General features: G+C 45.7%; 1 protein-coding gene across 3 annotated transcripts; it reads left to right on the top strand.

Moving 5' to 3' along the window:
* Positions 1-177: 177 nt before the first annotated feature.
* On the top strand, positions 178-19,104 carry rump (heterogeneous nuclear ribonucleoprotein rumpelstiltskin). Of its 3 annotated transcripts, none has more exons than XM_089543821.1 (12): positions 178-371; positions 3,338-3,528; positions 4,610-4,670; positions 7,372-7,465; positions 8,550-8,777; positions 9,538-9,691; positions 9,803-9,901; positions 12,340-12,399; positions 12,751-13,196; positions 14,758-14,809; positions 17,245-17,328; positions 18,012-19,104. In XM_089543821.1, the coding sequence occupies exons 1-12, from the start codon at positions 337-339 to the stop codon at positions 18,065-18,067; spliced, it is 1,560 nt and encodes a 519-aa protein (XP_089399947.1). In that variant the 5' UTR covers positions 178-336; the 3' UTR covers positions 18,068-19,104. The 3 variants fall into 3 exon arrangements, 2 of the variants coding, with proteins under 2 accessions (XP_089399947.1, XP_089399946.1); XR_016282954.1 differs by lacking the exon at positions 178-371 and adding an exon at positions 715-869 and having other exon boundaries at positions 17,193-17,328; positions 18,012-18,077; XM_089543820.1 differs by lacking the exon at positions 178-371 and adding an exon at positions 715-869.
* The last annotated feature ends 1,508 nt before the right edge of the window (positions 19,105-20,612 follow it).

Genomic DNA, 20,612 nt, shown 5'->3' with positions numbered 1-20,612 from the left:
GGCTACAAATTCGGCTAGGTTCAACCTTTTGAGGACATTTCCTCTAATCCGACGAAAGCGCTGTTTTAGAAAATATTTATTGAGTTTTCGTTTGTTTAGTATTTTTTCTTGTTATAATACATAAGTAAGCAAGGTTTTTGTATTTGCTTTAGAAAGTAATGAGTGCGCAACTGCGCATTTGTGTAGCTTGCGTCTTGTGGGCTAACCGCTAGCAGCGGCATTTGTAGATTGTCGGATTCACCTGTGTCGAAGCGCACTAATTTAGGAGTGCATCTGATCCTTTGCGCCGAGTTTTAATTGATTGTTACTCGGGAAGCTCACACCATCGCGTACAGCATGAATCAGAACGGCGCCGACGAAAATGGCAAGGGGTACGTATAAGCGGTATATGTGCCTGTAGGTTTGTAGTGCGCGCCGTTAAATCGAACGTGACCGAGCCAACTTTTAAATGATGGTGCAAGCTGTTAACTCTTGCATTCAGCAGTTATTCCTGGTAGGATAGAGTGGCACGTTGTGGTGGCTGAGTGCTTTGTTGGTTGTATCGGCAGTATCGGCGCGTTCGTGGCTGCGCTAGCGTTTGTTTAGAAGGCGCCCGAATTGTGTGCGACTGCAATGTCGCAATATCGGGGATGGCGCTAATAGTTGCAAACTACCGTGTTTATGAATGCACCTTGCACTTTTGCACGCTTTTTGACGCTCAGACGACACGCAAGCAGAACTAATCGTCTCAACTCGAATGAGCCGCTTCGCACCGATCTTGGCGCCGTGAGCGAACATGCGACGCCTCGTGCGCACGCGCATTGGCTTGCTATCATTAGTCCTACGCGTTCCATGCCGGCTCCTACCGAAGCTGCGTCGACTATGAATCGGTATTTATTCAGTACTTAGCCTTACCTTTCTAATAATTTTTGACGCTGGAAGCCTTTTTGAGTGTCCTGGTTGACTTCTCGTTTCAGGTGTGCGTTTAAGCCGCTTCGATTTTTTTTCTTGCTTCGAACCGGTTCTGCCGGCTCTCGTAAAGGTTTCCCTAAGGAACAATGGAAAGATGTGGCGCCATTTTAATGCCATCTGCGCACGTTGGCACCCCGCTGTTTATCATCCGCTGACGCTGTGAATGCCAAAATTCAGACTTTGAAGTAATTGGGCAATCGCGACTTCCTTCAAACACGGCGCACGTAACAGCGCTGACGTGTCGCATCCGCTGCGTTTCTTGAGAAGTTGAAGCGCTGCAGCTGAAGCTTTCGAGACGTCGCTCAAATCTCCGCGACGTTAGTGTAGCGTTCGGAGTGGATGCTTTATGCGCCCAGGCCTGGATCATAAATCTCTTTCGTCTGTATGAAAGCGAGTCGAATAAAATGATTGTTTCGCGGTCTTTTGTGATTCCGTGTTTCCGAGAAAGAGCTGCGCTTCTGCATTCCAAGGTCGCGTTTCTTCGGCTTTGTGTCGATGACGCCTTCCGCGTAGCCGACGGCTGCGGTGCGCGAATTCTAGCGAGTAGGAAGCGCAGGTCACGGTGCTAGCTCGAACATCGGCTTTTTCGGGTTTTCACGGAAAACCGAACTAAGCGTGGTCTTGCATATTAAAAGGTTGGCAGCAATAATCGGGGGAGGGGGGGGATGGACGCTGTATCGAACCAGTTTTTTTTCCTTTTACACGAGCACGTTCGCGCAGTTTCACTGATTACCCGGTGGTCTTTACGTTACTGGTAGGTTTATAAACCGTAGACCAAGGTCAAGGCCAGTTCAGCGCCTCCCGCGGCTGTGCCCGTGTGTACAGCCCGATATATTTTGCATTTCTGTTAACTAACTCGCGCACATCGCTTTATCGTGTTAGCACGCAACAGCTTAAACCACAGATGGGCATCTGGCGCACAAGTTCGAGGCATTCGACATTCTTGGCAGGGCTGAGGATTCCTAGCCTCTAGTACTATGTGCGCGAGCAAGTAGTCAGTGCCCGGCACTGTTAATCCCCCCAGAACCCGAGAATAGTGAAAAGCGGTCACTGGCTGCAATGTTATAGGCTTTGTTTGGTTGCTATGGTTACCAAATTCTTGAGGGGATTTAGTGTCTCCACATTTACCTGGTTTTCCTGTAACAGTGCTCCACCTTCTAGTGTGTTTTTTTTTTTTGCTCTGTAGAAACATGAAAGGTATTTTAGTTGAATGTTTTCTCCTCTGTAATGGTGCTTAAGACGTGAGAATACCTGGATAACTACGTGGTATTTGCCTACGACCGCTAAGTAATTCATAATTGATTTTCTTTTTTGCTGTTTCGGTTTCAACTGAATTATGGCTGTGGCGCGTAAGGTGGGTTTAGGTCATAAGAAGCATGGAAAAAACTGCGATAAGACCATTGATACTTCATTTGTTGTCATTCGAGCTCTTGCAGCAGGCTGGTGTAAGCGTTGTTCATAATTAAAATTATGTGTAAGCAGTTATATCAGTTTTAAAGCGATAGCTCTAAGGCTCCAATTCTGCGGCAATGGCGTTGTTGTGAGAGACATCTTATCCTCTTTGCTTGATGTGGCATAGTAGTGCCGGCATAATATAACAATTCCTTTTTGAACTTTCTGCCCTTCGTCGTTGGCGAAAGCCAGAATTACACAGTGGCGTGCGTGATGGAGGCGGGTGCGAGCATAAAGTGGACTCGCCAACTTTTGCACACGATTGTAGGTTCTTGCTGTGTGTAGAAGTGTATTATTTGGCTCAGGGGTTCATGACAACACAATTTAGCTCCTTTAAAGGAGTATAGACACCTAACTTGTGGGTGTGTTTTTCTTGTTTTGTAATTATGTGTAAGCCATTACTATACATGGATTACCACATGGTATTCTACGACCGCCAAATAATTTATAACCTAATTTCTTTCTCGTGCTGTTTCGGTTTTGGTTTCAACAGCCAAACGATGACTGTGATGTCAAGGTGTGGTTTTAGGTTACGTGAAGCATGAAAAAACTGGATTATAATCGCTGCTTCCACATTCGTTGTCATTCTAGCTCTTGAGGAAGCCCGGCTTCAGCTCTCTAGTGAATCAAAACGATGAAGCAGCGATTGTATCGCAGTTTTTCCATGCCTCACGTGACATATAACCATACTTTGAAGTTACAGCCATTGTTCACCTGTTGAGAACAAAACATTGTGGAAGAAAATTTCGATTATGAATTATTTAGCGGTCATGGGCAAATACACCACATGTTGATTCATGCACAGTGGCGTCTTCCGCATCATTCTACAGAAGAAAACATGCCACCAAAATTGGGTGTCTACACTGGATGTCCAGCAGCTTCTATGCTGTTGCATCAACTGTCCCACCATTCAATTTTGTGGCTTTTGTTTCAGAGGTTACTACAGGTCGCGGTCCCGGTCTCCAGTAGACTATGACAGGGACCGTGATTCAAGCCGCAACCGCAGGAGATCAGATGCACGTCCAGAAAGGAGGTCTCGCGCACCATCAGACCGACGTGTGTACGTTGCCAATGTGCCTTTCGACTGCAAGTGGACAGACATCAAGGACCTGTTCCGGGACAAAGGTGTGTGCTGCAGTTTGTTGAAGGATAGTCGTAAAACTGCATGTGTTAAAATAATTTGGAGAAAGGGATCATCATTGCTTTAAATTAGCTGTGTTCAAGTGGCATTGTAATGCTTGGCCAAACAGTCGGCTCTTAGTTCTCTCTGGAGGAGTGTTGCACTGCTAGCTGTTGGCTTGAGACTATGTGGCTCTGGCTGTCTGCCTGTCCAGCAAATTGTGTAGTGGTGAATGCTGAGGTTTGGCATTCTGTGTATGACAGTGCAATGTCTGCCTCACTGGCAGAACTGATTAAAGACGCTAGCTGTCTGGTACACGTTTTATGAAGACTGCAAGTTGTATTCGTTCACGGCATGACTTGTGGCCACGTCGCACTGTCTGGTATCGTGGCGCGAGCCAGTAAAAAGGCTCTGGATTTGGCATCGGGCAGCTGCTTGTAAGGCGGTATCGAGTTTTTGTTCTGGTATTTTTCTTGGCTTTGAAGCGGCGCTCATGATTCTGCTCTGGCCTAAAAGACAGCCAAAGAACTGCTCTTTGAAACGAGACCAAAGGGAATGCATTATGGCTGCTGGTTTTGGAATTGTCGAGTCTCGGCCCCCAAAATGGAAAAGAACCTCCCTTATCTAAATGGGAATATTGAAAAATTGATTTTTTTTTTTCGCAATTTTTTGTCCCTAAGGACCCGGGTCTCCCATTAAGTGTGCAGTGAAACTCCACCCGCATTCAAGACCGCCACACAGAATTCCTCCACACGCACGAAAAAAAGAAAAGTAGCCCGTTCTGAAAGAGTTTTTGTTTACATAATCAAGAAGCTAATCCCGATACAAAATTATATCCCAAGAATTTTGATGCCTCTGGCTTGTTTCACATAGTCAAACATTAAAAAGCTGATTTCGTTTATTGTTGTGGTTGATCAGCGGAGCAATAAAAGATACGCTGGCCATGGCCAGTTATCAGCTATTTTTTTTTTACTTGTATCCTACTATAGTTCACTGGGCCAAATGTTTGTTAAAATGGCTGTTCAACCCATGATAAATCATGTAGTTCTGGTTGGCTGCTAACTGAATTGGTCCTTTCTTTTACAGTTGGGGATGTGTCTTATGTCGAGCTGTTTGAAGATGAGAACGGCAAATTTCGCGGTTGTGGGTGAGTACTTTGGAGAAGGTGCTTTTTGTTTCTATCTGACGAGTCTCCATTGTGGACTAGTTATTGAGCTTGGAAGGCTCGTCCTGTGCCTTTGAATGCGTTAGTGTTAGGTCCATTTCACATGCCATGAATTTCACTGTCCGACGCTGCGAATTCGTTTGGTCTGCGGCTGGAGAGGGCCGCCAATCTAGGCGCAGACAGCTTGTGAATAATTTCTGTCTGGTTGGAATCCATTCGCTGCATCGATGTGTTTGCTGTGCGACTGACCAGTGGGGAGCATTCTGTGCTTGGCTCCTCGTCAGGCTGGGATTGGATTGGCTTTGGCGAGCTATGGTTGTCTTGACAGTCACGTCACTCTGGATGCATAGCGAGGAGTGTATTAGTTTTTTTGAGGCGGTGATACTCCTGAAGGATTAAGAAGGTGTATGGATCGAAAGCATGCAACAGCATGCAAACATAGATGTCCTTGTGCCAAAAAAGCCCAGCATCATCATCATGCTATGCAAACATTATGCAGCCCTGCGTGTTGCTCTGACTGAATTCACAGGTTATGCATTTCATGTGAAAGGACTGTGCGGAAATGGCGTTTTGGCATCAGCTTTACCTTATCAATGCGCTCGAGTCACTTCAAAACAGAGCAGCCAGATTCATTCATTCCTGCTATTCGTACGACATCAGTGTGACATCTGTAAAAGCGGAATCAAGTTTAGCGCCCCTTTCACTTCATTGTCGTATTTCTAGCCTCTGCCTATACCATAAATTTTTCCATAGTTCGCTGCGCTGCGCTACCTACATTGCCCCACCAGCCGGCACATCCCACCACATTCGTCATCCTTTCCAAGTGTTTCGCCCACGTACCCGTACTGTTACCTGTGCCGCTTCTTTTTTTCACCGTGTTTCTGTAGACTGGAACGACCTCTCCAATGACATCGCTACCATCTCATGCCCATCCACATTCGCTGAAGCTGTTACCAACCATTTTTCAACATAACACTTGTTCATTTGACTGTTTGTACCCACCCCTTATGTAATACCCCCAGTGGGTATTTAAGGTATTAAAATGAAATGAAATGAAAGCAGCGGCACCGAATTCATAAGTGTTGGTGCGGTGAAATTCGCAGCATGTGAAATGGGCCTGAGAGTGCACGTTCAGCGGCAGCCTCTGAGGTGTGAGAATAAAATTCTCATTGGTTGATGGCAATGTGACGTCACAGACTCTGGATCAGTTCATGAGCATGACGTTGCACCAAAAATGACCACATGACTACCTACACCAATTGAGGTCACATTTGTCTACAGGGTTTGTGACATCACATGGAACTGAAATTGATTAAAACAGCATTTAAATTGTGACTGTAAGGTCGCAGCGTGACTCAGATGTCATTATGACATGCTAGCTTGTGCTGCACCCTGGTGACGCATCATCTCTTTTCTGTATGGTCTCCTGTTGCTCTGTTTAAACTAGATTCCGGGTGCTCTTGACTGGCAATTAACATAGCCATGTGCAACCTCTTACAAGCAGTGGCATTGCAGAAAAGACACCATGTGCTTTGTGAAATTCATATTTTGCTCCACATAAACACGAAAACAAACCAATACAGCTGATGTTGGCATTTGGCACATTGGTAAGCTCATTCTGGGCTTCTTGTACGTCCATTGTTAAAGGTGCACTGAAGAGGATTCTGAACTTGTCTTTTTGCCGCGGGAACTCGATCTACACGTTCCAAGCATTCTTAGAAACTGCAACTTATTGCCCTGTATGGCCGATTTCCCTAATTAAATCGAATTAACGTCCGGCTCCCGCCCTTTTTTTTTTAATTCTGCCTCGTACGATGGGCGGAGTCGACCAACGCGTGAAGTTCCTTTCAGCCAGCTCCGTCGAGGCTTTGCTTTCGCTTTATTTTGTTTTTTAGGTTTCCATAAATAAATAGTTTCATTCGCAGATAATATAGCCACAAAATAACCCCGCAGAAATAAAAATACGCGCGGACTATTTGCTGCTACGGACTACTACGTATTACTCCGCCGCTGGCAGAGCGGCTAGCCGCCACGGGACTGGGTGAAGCAGCAAAATTACGAACACGGCCTTAGTTCTTTTACGAACCTCGCCACAACAGCCTTCAGGGCACAAAAGTGTGTGCGTCCGTTCACGAACTGCGCAATTCAAGACATTGGCCTGCATGGTCAGCCTGAAGTGTGTGAAATGCAGCGCAGTTCGGCAAAAAAAAAAAAAAAAAATTCTCTCCTTACCATTGTCACAAACCGCAGGAGTTCTGTGCTGAAGCCCAAGAGAGACTCAAAAACACGCATAGTCTGTGCACACTAACAAAGACACCGCATGCTCACACGTGCAGACAACCATCTCCTAGCTTCGTTCTGCACCGTCGTCTGTGTGTGCATACGCCTACGCTGGTGGCGCCATTAAACAGAGGGTGGATAAGCTCAGCCATGATGCATTTCCTGGGGCCAGTTTTTGCGAAGTGTATGCTCTTTGCGAAATTTCTTCCTCTATGGTCTTACCCTTAAAGCGGAGCTTATTTGTCCCCCTGAATTAGTTCTATTTGCTTTTTACTGCAGCCAGCATTTATTTTGAGGTACTTGTTGACTAACAGCCTGGGCAGTATCCATCTTGAATTGCAATTGTCGTGGTGTCTACTGCGGAGCTTGCATTGAGTGATGTTAAAAATGCCCTCTTCTGCAGGATTGTGGAACTCAAGGACAAAGCCTCCGTGCCCAAGGCCATTGAGGTGCTGCACAGATATGAAATGAAGGGCCGCTTCCTGGTGGTCAAGGAGGTAAAGCTGCATTCCGTTCCGTGCATGCATTGAGCAAGGCCCCTCTAGCATTGTGCCTGGGTTGTGGCTGTGTGACCATTATGGGCACAGTGCCACCGTTTTGGAACCTAGTTGGGTGGCTGCATTTTGGTGGACGTGAAATGGCGAGATGCCCGTATACTGCTGGAACTGTTACGCACGTTAGCCTTGTGTGGTTGAAGCTAATTAAGAGACCTTCACTATGACATGCCCCTGTAGCTGTTCCTTTGACTTTGGGATACAGATATTCAGGAATGCTGAAACGGGTGGGGGGCTCCGCCCTAACTTTCTGTTCCATTTTTTTTTTTTTAGTTTGAAGGATCATTGAAAGGGGCTGATCCGTTGCAAAAGAGTGCATAAAAACAAGTCAGTTTGGTGTTTGTCCGTTGTTAAATTTGCTGCTACTCTTATATTGAAGTACTTGTTATATCGAACTCTTCGATCTTTCACTTGCGAGTTCGATTGAGCACCAAACTTGCAGAAAGCCTGGTGTGACAACAAAGCTTGATAGGAACCTACAGTCACTCTTAAGTTTACCCAAAGGAATGGTTGATGCAGTGACATTCTTCTAGTATTTTTAATAGCCTGGTTTTTTTCTACACCGAATGTTGTATCCACGCTTGCATAAAGCACCCATTATCATCATGTCAAATAAGTGACAAAGTGAAAAATGAGAAAGTAATTTACAAATACAGGAATGTCGCTGTTAAAATGAATTTATCAAGGAACATGATGCAACAAACCACATGAAAATCCCTGAAGTCTTTGTCGTGCTATTTTTGCAAGCTGGTCCGTTTGGTCAAAAAACTTTTGGGCAATCTCGCATTTTCACAGAGATTGCAGCCAGTTTTTTTGGCTACCTACGCTCAGAAAAACATTTTTTGAACTCCCTTCTGTGCTGTTTTCGGGGAAAGTTTTTTGGTGCTTAATTAGTCAATGAGCTACTGTTTTTGATATATTGCAATGCCAAATGTTTTTAATAGATTTTGCGGTTTTGTCCCAGTGTCATTTCTTAAACAGCACATTTGAAAGTTTTTCTGCCTTGTTTTCACACTTTATTTTTCAGGATTTTGATGTGGAGCGTGACCGCTATGGTCGTCCGATTCCCCGTGGTCGATCGGGTGGCGATAGGCTTATGATGGATGACCGGGGCGGACGTGATGGTGACAGGGATGGCTATGGTCGTGGCGGCGGCGGCGGTGGTGTTGGGTTCAACACTTATGGCTTGAGCCCCCAGTTCCTTGACTCCCTGGGAATTGTCGGACCCCTCTCAAACAGAGTGTTTGTGGCCAACGTAAGTGTTGCATGCTTGGATTGTCTGCGTCTGTAAGGTTTTGTTGCGCTTAGAAAGTGGCTGTGCTTGATGTTTGTGTTAGGCGGAGAAGCTTGCTTGAAAGAGCCACATTGGATATGTGACCTTGGGTAGGTCTTGCCTCAGATCCAGCCGTGCGCTGGCAGAGAAACTGGTGTGATAGCACGAGGAGTGATTGGTAAATGCACCGAAGGCAAATGTGGGCGGCAGGATATGCATTGTCCCGTTTCTTCTACTTCCGTACCTGCTCACCTGCAGAGAGGTGCGACTCTGCCACTAACAATCCTAATGGTGCAGCACATCTTTACATCACACTCAAACTTTTCTAGAATTGTTTGCCAACCTAAGATATGGAAATAGCTACATTCTGCAGAGTTCTTCAAAACCTATGTTTTATTGCTCCAACACGCTCCAAATTAGAAATTTTAGTGCTCCATACTGCTCCGAAATTGATGTTCCTCTGCTCGAGATGGCTCCAGATTGGAAATTTAGTGCTCCAAAAATAGCTCCAAATTGTATTTTACTAGTGGCATCACTGAACGCACCGTGATGTTAATGGAGCGTGACATTCTACAGTGACATTTTTTTCATTATCAAACTTTTCTGTGCTGCTCTTTACTTTGCATATGTCCCGGTAGGTTCAAGTGGGCAAATGGTGCAGGAGATGTGGCCGCTTTTTAACAGACTTTTGCTTTCATCTTTTTTCAAAACACCAAGGTGAATTTATCTTCTCTGCTTGCAGCTCGACTACAAGGTGACTGCAAAGAAACTGCAAGAGGTGTTCCGAATTGCTGGTCGAGTTGCAAATGTCGACCTCCGGACAGACAAGGAAGGGAACAGCAAGGGCCATGGAATTGTGGAATTTGAGCATCCCATTGAAGCTGTCCAAGCCATCTGTATCCCTTTTTTTTCAGCCCAGTCTGGCATGCTTTTCTTGCAATTCTTCCCTTGGCTGAAAGAGCTAAGTGTGCAGTGTCAGTGTCGTGTTCCTTGACTGTACGTTGCAGCAATGTTGAATGGCCAGAAGTTGTACAACAGGGCAATGAGTGTCCGCATGGACAAGTACAATGAAGATCTTGACGGCGGACTTCCAGCCAAGCTTCCTAGTATGTTGCTGTTCTGTTTATTGGCATGAGATGCCTTGCACTTTTTGCCTGTGTGCAGGAATTTGACGGGAATAGTAGATGCGCTGTTAGCCGATATGTGCCATTGTGCGTGTGCATCACCAGCAATACTTGTTCCTGATTAGCTAAAGTTTGCAAGTTACAGAGTATGAGTTGGCTAGAGCCAACTTATTTTCCAATGGAATGATGTTTGCTGATAGTCATAACTCTTCAGTGGAGCCTTATTTTTTTCTAGTTAGTTGTCTCCTGGCAGATAATTTATCCTGCTGTGTTGATAGCGTTTTCTGTCCCCATAATGTAGTGTATTTTTGCTTTTGTATAGTGCATGCCACACTAGTAAATATGAATTGCCACGTGTCTTAAGTCTCGCCACCGTTCTGGGTTGCGGTGCAACGAACGAAGTGGCGCGGTGATCCGGCTAAACTTTATTGTTATCGTAAATAATAAGCCCTGGGATACGGTAACGTCAAAAATGAATCCTCCTCGAGGATCGCGGGCCTGTACCGAGTTGCTGGTAGGAGTATAACTACGATACAAGCTAGTTTTACGTTCGCCACCATTGCAGCGCGAGTGACTCGATCTGCTTGGCCAGCTCCGCTGTGAAAGCGTCGCTGAAATCGATCGTATATTTTTCTTTTAATATGAAACAATGAGGTTGTTAGTAAGGCAGTGCCATAAGTAGAACATTCATTATAGCGTTGGTCAATTCAAAAGCGCTGTCCACTGTGGCTTCGATACGAAACAAGTTAGGTCTAGCGACGACTAGGGAGTGCAGAGCGCCGTCGTTCGCCGCGCTCGCGGGTGGCACCATTGCAGTAAGCGCGCAGAATCGAGTGCTCCGAGCATTGCGAACGTGTCGCCTAAGTGTATATCAACGATATGGCAGGGACCGGACATTTTTCGGTGTAATGGCGGTAAAATGCGTAGCTTGACCGCCGCCGCCGGACGTTGCTGTTGTACGCTGTTGCCGCGCAATCGGACGAGATCGAAGGTCGCATAAAAGCGCCGTTGCGCAGTACTATACACACTGCCTATTTTGATGCGTTGCTTTTGGAATGTGATTTAGTGCGAAGAAAGTACGTTCTTGAAGCGGGCCAGCTGTTGCGCTTTTCGCACTCTACTTTCTCAGTTAACAACGTAAGCCGAGATTGCTGAGCTCTGTTCACGATAACCGCGTTTAGCTGTGTAACCGCGGGTAGCGTGCCCGTGTCATAAGGGTTGTCTGCCTGTGACTTGTTTGCGTTTACGGTGCTCGGAAATTTTTTGTAAAAAATTTACCCCGCGTAATGATCGACCCCTAAATTTGCGTCAATTTTTTGAAAAAAAAAAGTGCGATCATTATGCGAGTAAATACGGTATTACTTGGGAAAAAAGAACTTAATTTTTTAAAGCCAGAGTAGTAGACTCATTTAATATGCAAATGTGTTGCTTGTGTGAGCTTTTTCGATTATACAACAGTTTCCCACAGTCCCCTGAAAGTCGTATAATAGAGGTTCTGCTGTATGTCATTTAATTTCGCCCCGCCGCGGTGGCTCAGTGGTTACGGCGCTCGGCTGCTGACCCGAAAGATGCAGGTTCGATCCTGGCCGCGGCGGCTGAATTTCTTGAAGGCGAAATTCTTGAGGCCCGTGTGCTGTGCGATGTCAGTGCACATTAAAGAACCACAGGTGGTCGAAATTTCCTAAAACTAAACCAATCATTTAATTTCTTGTAAAGCAAGTCCTTGTGCACTTATTGCATGCAATATGTTATGCAAGTCTTTTGGAGAGAGAATTTATGAGCGTTTGCTGTAGGCGACTTGCAGAAATGCATGCCATTGGTTTGTCTTCACATCAAGAAATGCAATAAAGGTAAAATTATCGTTCTGCCTATCACAGAAGTTGAATTATGTTCGGAAGAAATCAGAAGAATAGTTCGTATATCCGTTTCTTAAGTAGCAACTTGAAAACCTATCACTAGCTGCCTCTGTGGTTATGGTGCTCAGATGCTAGGCGAAATGCTAGAAGACCATGTACTGTGCAATATCAGTGCACATTAAAAAACCCCAAGTGGTGAAAATTATCCGGAGCCCTCCACTATGCCATTTCTCATAGGTTTGGAATCGTGTAAATACAGTATTGATCACAGTGCCAAGTCAGGGTGCACCTATTATGCGCGAAAAAAAAAAGGAAAAATCTGGTTTCTCGCGATCAAACTGGGGGTGCACCTATTATGCGAACCTGTGCATTTGCCTTTCATCACAAAAGGAATTATAGTAATAGCTGATATAAAACTGGAGACATCGCTCCTCCAAAATTCTGCTTGTGTCAAAAATAAAACTGAAATGGGGGAGAAACGTTATGGCATATTTTCGTGGCACCAAGGCTAACTAGATATCACTGAATTGAGTTCTGACTGGTTTCTGTCATTTCATTCTGCAGCTGGCCTTCAAGGAATCGGCAAGGGTCTTGGAGCTGGTGGGAACCCTCTCCAGATGAGTGGTAAGAGCGCCGCCTTGCTGAAACTTGCTCCGTTTTCTGACTTGGTAGAGTGTCATATTGGATTCATAGTCTTAAACATGGCTGCCATGAAGAAAGGTTCTCTGCTGTGCCTGTAGCTTTAACACTACATCACCTGCAAACAAAAGAGAATAAAGGCCAACTCTCATTCGTCTGAGGCACTGCATAGATTAGCCACACAGGTTGCCACTGCTTTTTTACAGAAGTGAAATGCTGCAGTGCTCATTTACTCTGCACTCATAAAAATCCAGCCATAATTGCAAGGAGTATATCTTTGTAATGCGTGTGTGCTATCGTGCTTATTTTTGTGACCAATCTGTGTTTCTTGTGCAGCGGCTCAGATGGCCCAGATGAACATGAGCGGCCCAGTTGGGGGCATGCCCATGGGTGGTGGTGGTGTGAACCCAGTGGCAGCCGGCATGGGCCTTGGTGGTCTGGGTGGTGTCGGCGGAGTCGGAGCCATGGGCCTTGGTGGTGCTGGTGGCCTTGGGGCTGCAGGCGCTGGGGGCCTGGGTGCCGCAGGTGCCGGCCTTGGCATGGGGTCTGCAGGGGGCCTGGGAGGCCTCTCAGAGCGCTCGATGCTGGGCTCGGGCAGCCTCATGGGGGGTGCCATGGCTTCACCCACGGGTCTCATGGGTGGCCTCTCTGGGGGCCTGGGTGGTGGATCCTCCGGCCTGGGTGCCGGCAATGGCGGGGGCCTGGATTATGACCGGCATCTGGGTGGTGGTGATGCTGGCTATAGGAGTCCTCGCTCTTCAGATGCCATCCTCGTCCAAAACGTGAGTGGTCACTGTGTTCATATTGTTCATATTCATCTTAGACGCGCTCTCTCGTCAGCCTTGAAGAAGGGGAAGAGAACTCCCTGCATTGCACTTCCACGCTGGTAGGTAGTGTCAACTGTAGCTTTCAAAAGAAATAGCAGAAGGTGATCACAGACTTTTTTTTGTCCAAGAAACGTACTTCATGCCCTACAGGTTCCAAATCTGTCCATTTTTACTCATTGTGTTAGAATTTCGGTTGACTCAAACTGGCTTAGCGTCCTTGTGGAATTCTTTTACTGTATATGACAGGTTTCATGCCCTTGGCTTCTTTGTGTGCTTAGCAAAAGGGGCACGCAAATACTGGAAGAAGTGACTGCTAGTTAACTATCTTACATGTGGTCAGCAAGAATTTTAATGTCATTCACATGCCCGTGGTGGCTTTTCAAGGTGAATGGACAATCTACTTCAGCAATTGCTTGGTAGCATCCATATTCTGAAGAGTTGGCAAGCCAGCTGTGTCATGCTATGCCAGGGTGCATGGTCAGTTTGCCATGCGGTGAATGCAAAACCTGCTTTACTGCATGAAAGAAAACTTTTTCAACACTATGTAGAAGATACCAGCATGTATCTGGCTTCATCACTTACTCTAGAACCTCTTGGATGCATTAAAAAAGAAATTGACAAAAAAAAACGAGACGAGATGTCCAAGTATCCAAAGCAATGAAGATTTTGATAATTGTTACTGTTGAATAAGGTATAAAGGCATTTCTTGCCATTTTCACTTCGTGATAATATTGATTGGCATTTCTTGGCACAAGGTCTGAACACCTCGCAGAATTCAGTCTGCATTAATGTTGCATCTAGTGCAGACGAAACATTGCAACATGTATGGTGCATCAACAGCAATGGCAAAAGTGGTGAAAATTGCTTCCTTAATTCCAAATGCTTCTCCTCCTAGCACGAACCCACTGTGGTGAAGCCACGGTGGTCGCTGACTGTCGCAGTCTTTGCTTTTCATGCCGCGTTCCCAAGACCTGTGCCGCTTGTATGTAAGTGTGTCATGCTTTTGAATGCTTTCCTCGCCCTTACAGGCACTGCGAAGAAACGCAGGTGGCATCATTTTTGGATGCTAGTGTTGTACTATGGTGTCGTTTTGGATGCTTCACACTTATGCACTTAGACACTGCAGAGAAGCGACTGCAGTGGGTGGGTGGTGATGCTTTCCAGCTTGTCGCGTGCCCCCAGGTTCAACCCACTCGTATATTTGTGCATTTGTGCTTGGTCGCTGCGTGTATTACACAGCCAGAATTTGTCAAAATTTTAGACATAGTTGCCAGGAAATTACATTATCCAGGAGCACATTAACCAGAAGAATAACAGTGCAACTCCGTGCCCAAGATTTTGAGCACAGTGACTGGAACATATCAGCAAGGTTTTACTTTGCCTGAAACATATACGCCATTGCTCTATTGTAGGATAGAAATTTCATGAAAGTGTACATCTTGAGGCAGCAGCAGTGCAGTTGTTATTGCTGCTTGACCTAGAACCATACTGATACAGCTTTGGCCATCTTCTGCAGCTTCCCATGGGCTACAGCTGGCAGAACCTGCGTGACCGATTCAGGGACGTCGGTAAGTTCTGTGATCTGTTAGACGTATTCAACCTTCACTGTAGTTAAGGGAGTTTTACCGATAAGATTTAAGTTGAGTAGTTAGATAATTGAATGAAACTTTAGTGCTGAACACTTAATATTACTACTAAATGGGCACTTTTGATTTTGACTGTCCAATCTCAAAAGATAAGGATGTGCAATGTTGCCTCATGTTCCCACTTGGATCTTGATCAATGAGTTGGTATGCAAAGTGCCACGTGGCACCTCATGCGCCTGTAGTTATGTAAGTTTTAGCAGATGAATGGCTTTTTAATGAGTAAATCAAGCCTCACTGATGAAATTTACTTAAAAAATTTATTCCTTTTTTAAAATTTTTCTTTCTGAGCATGTGGGTTGTAGAGGCACCTTCTTGATCCAGTTTGAATACCTTGGTTGTGTTTCGTATAGAAACGCTGGATCTGCATTAACTTCAATCTTGACTCGGTCTGGATCGATGTAAGTGCACGTTAAAGAACCCCAGGTGGTCGAAATTTCCGGAGCCCTCCACTACAGCATCTCTCATAGCCTTAGTCGCTTTGGGACGTTAAACCCCATAAACCAACCAACCGAAATTGCCTGTGCAACATCTGAGAAGGTGTGGAATTGGATTTGGTTATCCCTAATGACAGTGTAATTTCTGCTTGTGCTTTTTATTTCCTAGCCTGTACAGTTGCTCATATTCTGTGTATGAATGTTCAGTACTGATCTAGTGCCTAAAAGGACAGGAGAGCTTACTCTTAACTTGATAGCTAGGTATGTTGCTTCAGGGTGTGAAATACTGCCTGACATTTGCTGTTTATTATGTAGCACTGTGTGAGGTACAGTTTTCAAACATCATTACCCTTGTTTTGTCTGTGCAGTTTCTCTGCTTGTAGTGCCGTGAAGGCTACAAATATTTAGTGGAAAACAGTTGCACACAAAATGACGCTGCTTCAGAGTGGTACTGTTAAAGGCCAGTCATGTTATGTGCATCTCGCTGTCTGTGGGCAGGTCTGCTGTTGGGTGAGCTTCTCTTCAGCCCATGTGAAAGTGCTGTCACTCATTTTTTTTTTTTTTGCCTTTGTATATTCAGGGTTTCACTGGGGAGGCTTTTTTTTTGTTTTCATTTTACAGCTGCGCAGAAGTGCAACAGGAATAACGATTACAGTAGCCGACCGATATTTTGGACTCCAATAATTCGGACTAGCGCGATATTTCGGACTTCGCTGAGGAACCGTCGCGCACCTCATAGGAACGTGTACATTTTCACGACCGATATTTCGGACTTTGCGGAGTCTAAATCAATGTACAGTGGTTCTGCCCGGGAAACCCATTTTAATCGGGTGTTCGCTGCCTGCATCGGAGCTCTCATTGGCTAACGTATTTGATATATTGAATGGAGCACATAAACCTTCATGAGCTGTGCTTTTGTCAGGCACATCTTGTCATACTGCAGTGCTCACAAAAGTTTTATACAAGAGCCGAGGGCACAAAACAACCACAGGAACACTGGGGGAGTACTCTGAGTTAGCTGGCTGGATATGATCACTTTTGAAGCATGTGGACCTTATCCAAATTTAGCACATTGCAACCGCGCTTGCCTTTGTGGGGTCGTTCGTGGCTGTACCCATAGGAAGGCAGGGAGAGCACCCTACTTGGTTTTGGGGAAGGCCAAGCAATAAACGCACCTGTTGCCAAATACACAGGTATTTGTAATAAGAATGATGCAGGGAATGTCGAGATAGTAATGTTTCGACGGAATTGAATGTTTTTGTGCCTCTGCCTTCTTATAGTCGCTGGAGAAGGCAAAGGCTGCACAGAACTGGTCTCGCCTGCATTCTGCTTTTCTTGGAAGCGTCTCCCTAGCGAGTGGTGATAGGAAGAGGACTTCGAAAGGGCATGCACTATGCGGAGCGGGTAACTTGTGGTCTCTAAGAGAGTGCAGATGACGAGGGAAGGGAAACTTGGTCAGGGGCTGCAGAGGCTGTTTCTTCTTCAGTAGCTTGGCCGTTCTCATCAGCACTTGCTGTGTAACGAGGTTGCAGCCTAGTATGTGGCAGTAGGCAATTCCCAGCACCCCCCGCAGGCAATGGTGCTTCAATGCCAGCCATGAAACGGGCGAATGATATTTGGTAGACTGGAGTGTGAGTGGTGATGCCGGGAATTTCTAATGAGATAGGGTGGCGAAGGGGCTTCGCGTATTTAGGGCGCCCAAAGATTGCTCACCTTGTCCAAGAAGCCTCATTGCTAGCGTTCAAGGGTGGAAGGCTGGCAGGCTGTACGCAGAGCGGCGCTTGTATAAACACCCACCATGCTGACCTGTCTGAAGCTGGCCATAAAGACACCCCATGCTGAGGCAGCGCCTTGGTCTTTTTTTCTTCAAGCCCCTCGCAGCAAGCAGCCAGGTTCGAGGTCCTCCTTTGGTTTTTGATGCAGGGAGCGTGCGGTACACTGACATGAAAGGACGTGGTACCGCAGTTGTGCGTTTCAACTCCGAGCGGGATGCCCTGCGTGCTGTTGGTATCCTTTTTTTGTGAATGCTTTGCTGCTGCTCTAAGAATGGCAGTGCACGTTTTAGTTTTCATATTCTTGGCCCTCGGCAAGAAAACTCGTCAGGTAGGGTGATGTCTTTCTGCTGTCATACTTCCATGGTCATGTCGTAGACGCCTCATCCTTGCTTTGGCATGTGTGATTCCAGTGCAACACATTTTTTCTCCCTCCTAGTGGTCGCAAATTCTAATTACGTTAGAGGCATTGCCCACCGTGGCTTCAATGTGAGGCTAGCTTCACCTAGCGACACCCAGCGAGCAGTTGCCACATGTTATGTGCAGGATTGCCAGTGTATTGAGCTGATTCGTGTTCCCTGTAAGTTCGTTATGTCCTGGATTGCCTGCATATAACTTGATACAAATTTCTTTAATCGCGGGTATTTGCAAATTTTTGACACTGTAAAAACTAACCCTGTCGATTTTATCAGACAGTTTGAGCTAGCAGCCTGCTGCCAACTGCATAATCCGTTGCGGTTCGGTGCAGCCTTCGCGACTTCACGATGCGAGTATTTTCCATTCGCTTGCTGTATGAAAAATTTGAAAACCTGCTTAATGTCAATATTTCTCACAATTTAAGAATCATGCAGTATAGTAAATCTTATGTGATTGCGTTTAGTGTGCTGTTCTGTTTGCCTTGACTTCACCTTACTGCAGATATGATGAATGGCATCCGCATCGAGAACCGTCAGATCGACGTACGCCTCTACTGAGCATCGTGGTTGCGTCCTTTGTCATCGTCAGACCTCCTGGTTTCCTCCTGTCTTCCTTTCCATGGGCTCCTGTCTTTTTTTTTTTCCTGTGTCCTTTCACTGTCAACTGGGCGTCCACATCCTGTGTGCCGTCATCCTTCCACATAAATCTGCTCACGGATGGCTCCATCTCCTCCATTCCACAGCTGTCCTCCATTGAAACGAGATGGCTGGTTCCAGTGCTGGGCGTGCGATTGGCAGTGCATCCGGCCGCACATGCTGTGAGGGGGAATGGTTCCGTCTTCCTTTTATCTACACATCTCTTGTTTGTATTCCGAGCACATTATCATTTTCAGTCAAGGGCGTGAAAGTATGGAACTCATTTCTGGTTTTAGACCTGTCATTTTTTTTTTGTTGTTGTTAACATCGTCACAGCTTTCTTTATAAAGTGGAAAACTCAGCTTATGGTGTCCTTGTTAAATTTTTTTTTCTCCTCCCAGTGGTCGCAAATTCCAGCTATTTGATTAATGAGCACTTGAGTTTGCCAGAGAAAAGTGAGAAGGAATTGTTTGGTAGCTCATAAGTCAACAAGTCTCGTGACATTGCACTGCTACATCAATGAAATCATCCATTGTGCACTTTTTTTCCCCTCCGTGGATGGCGTGCATGGGGCATTCTTTCTATTTTTTTTCCTTTTTCCCACACAAGTCCCATAGTGCAGTAATTGCCAAAAAAGTCGCATAGTCACAGTAAACTTTTATCCCTGCTCGTGATCCCTTTTTGTTTCTTTTCTTCCTTTTGTTTAGCATCAGGGCAGCAGTGTTGAAGGAAGCATCCTCATTTGTACATTTACATGGGCGCCTGGCTGCAGCATTGGTCAGGGAAGCCTCTGATTCATGCCCCAGCTGTAGCTGTGAATCACAAGCCACCTGGCCGTTCCTCTTGATTGTGTGGGCTGCAACGTGGGCTCTACAGAGTATGCTAGGCAGGTGGCAGCACTTGCCTCTGAACCACGCTTGTTGCTTCTAGAATAAAGCTTCCTTTGTCTCCGTGTGCAACTCTTGTTTCAGACGTGTCTTGCCTATGGTGTGGCGGTGGGGTCCAATGTTCACGACGCATCAATCGTTGGACTAACCCTGCTGGTCGTCTCATGCGTTTTCAAATAGTGTGGCAGTGGTTGGACTAGTTTGCAGGCCAAACGCGAGTGGCTCCCGCCTGCGAGCTGTGGCTTTTTGCTGGTGTGTTTGCGGACAGCTGCTAGCACTCAGAAATTCAGCAGTGGTGTTTGGTGCAGTTTTAGAATAGCTGTGCAAACCCATTGTTAGCTCTTCTTGAATAACCTTAGTTTCTAATAATGCTGTTATGTTTAGCTCCATTGATCTGGCTTTATTTTATGAGGCTCTTAATATATGTTTTGCTCCAGTAGTTTCAGAATGCGTTTTTTTTTTATCACAGCCCCTGTAAGAGGACTTTCTTTCTCCTACTTCAATCTCTTGGTGCATTTTGTTCAGACAAGTCTGGAATAGTGTGGCACTTGTATGCAACATGCACAGGCAAGTTAGAGGCACCTATCTAGTGTCTGGTAGGGTACGTTGGTGCTGCAAGATGCTGCATTGAATCTTTTTTTGCGCGCATTACTCCATTTAGGATACACAAGAAAGCAGAGCACATCTTTGTGCATCTGACCGGAGTTTGAGACGTCCACTGGAATTGTCTGGTTCGTCTCTTCACTGAGTTTTTTTTTTTCGTCGTGGAAATTTTTGTGTGTGTGTGTATGCGTGTGTGGCCGGCTCATTCAGTGCTGCACATTATGACGACGCCAAGTAAGGTTAACATTGCTGCTGTGCACACATCCATCGATTCATGAGGGCGTTGCTCAGATAGTATGGGTCTGGCACTGCTGGGTTCATTGCTGAGTGTAGTTCCGCAGCAGATTCTGTTCGGCCTGTCTGGATTGAATGGCGGCGCTTGGTCCAAAGCAGCCTTTTAGAAATGTGGGACAGGAAATTTCTTTCTGCGGAAGGAAAATTTTCTGTAATGGGCAAATTGCATAGTTCTACAAATGCGTGCTCAGCAGCATTAAGCTACAATCATTTTCTGCGACTTGTGATCAGCATGGCCTGGAAACGTTTGTGTCCATATTGATCTGCTGCCTTGTGGGTGGGATTCTGCTCTTTGCTTTGCCACTGTGGTCGGGTTTTTCATTGCCTAAGTAAATTGAAAATGGGTGGTCAAGAGAATATCTTTTTCGAATGATCACAATGTGCTCATGTGGATAAGGATGTCACAAAAGAGAAGGTAGTCCTTCCACTGTTCCAATGCCTTGCTGCTATATTAGTCCAGGCTCTTGGAGATTTCATGGGCTATTGCTAGAATGCAGTGAATCTGTTATGTGGCGCATGGTTTGTGCGTTAGCACTTTTGGAAGTCGATGCCTTGCAATGAAGAGCTATGAATTCCAACTCTCTCTCGAGCTTGGCGAACGAGAAGTCTTCTGCTCGACTTTGGATCTGAAATCTTGGCCATAATTGGGTAAGTATATGGTGAGTTTTTACATCATTTCATTC

This window comes from Amblyomma mixtum, chromosome 5 (assembly GCF_055824585.1).
Source record: "Amblyomma mixtum isolate Tamu chromosome 5, ASM5582458v1, whole genome shotgun sequence".
NCBI classification, from domain to species: domain Eukaryota; kingdom Metazoa; phylum Arthropoda; class Arachnida; order Ixodida; family Ixodidae; genus Amblyomma; species Amblyomma mixtum.
This window is presented reverse-complemented; position numbering and strand designations above follow the sequence as displayed.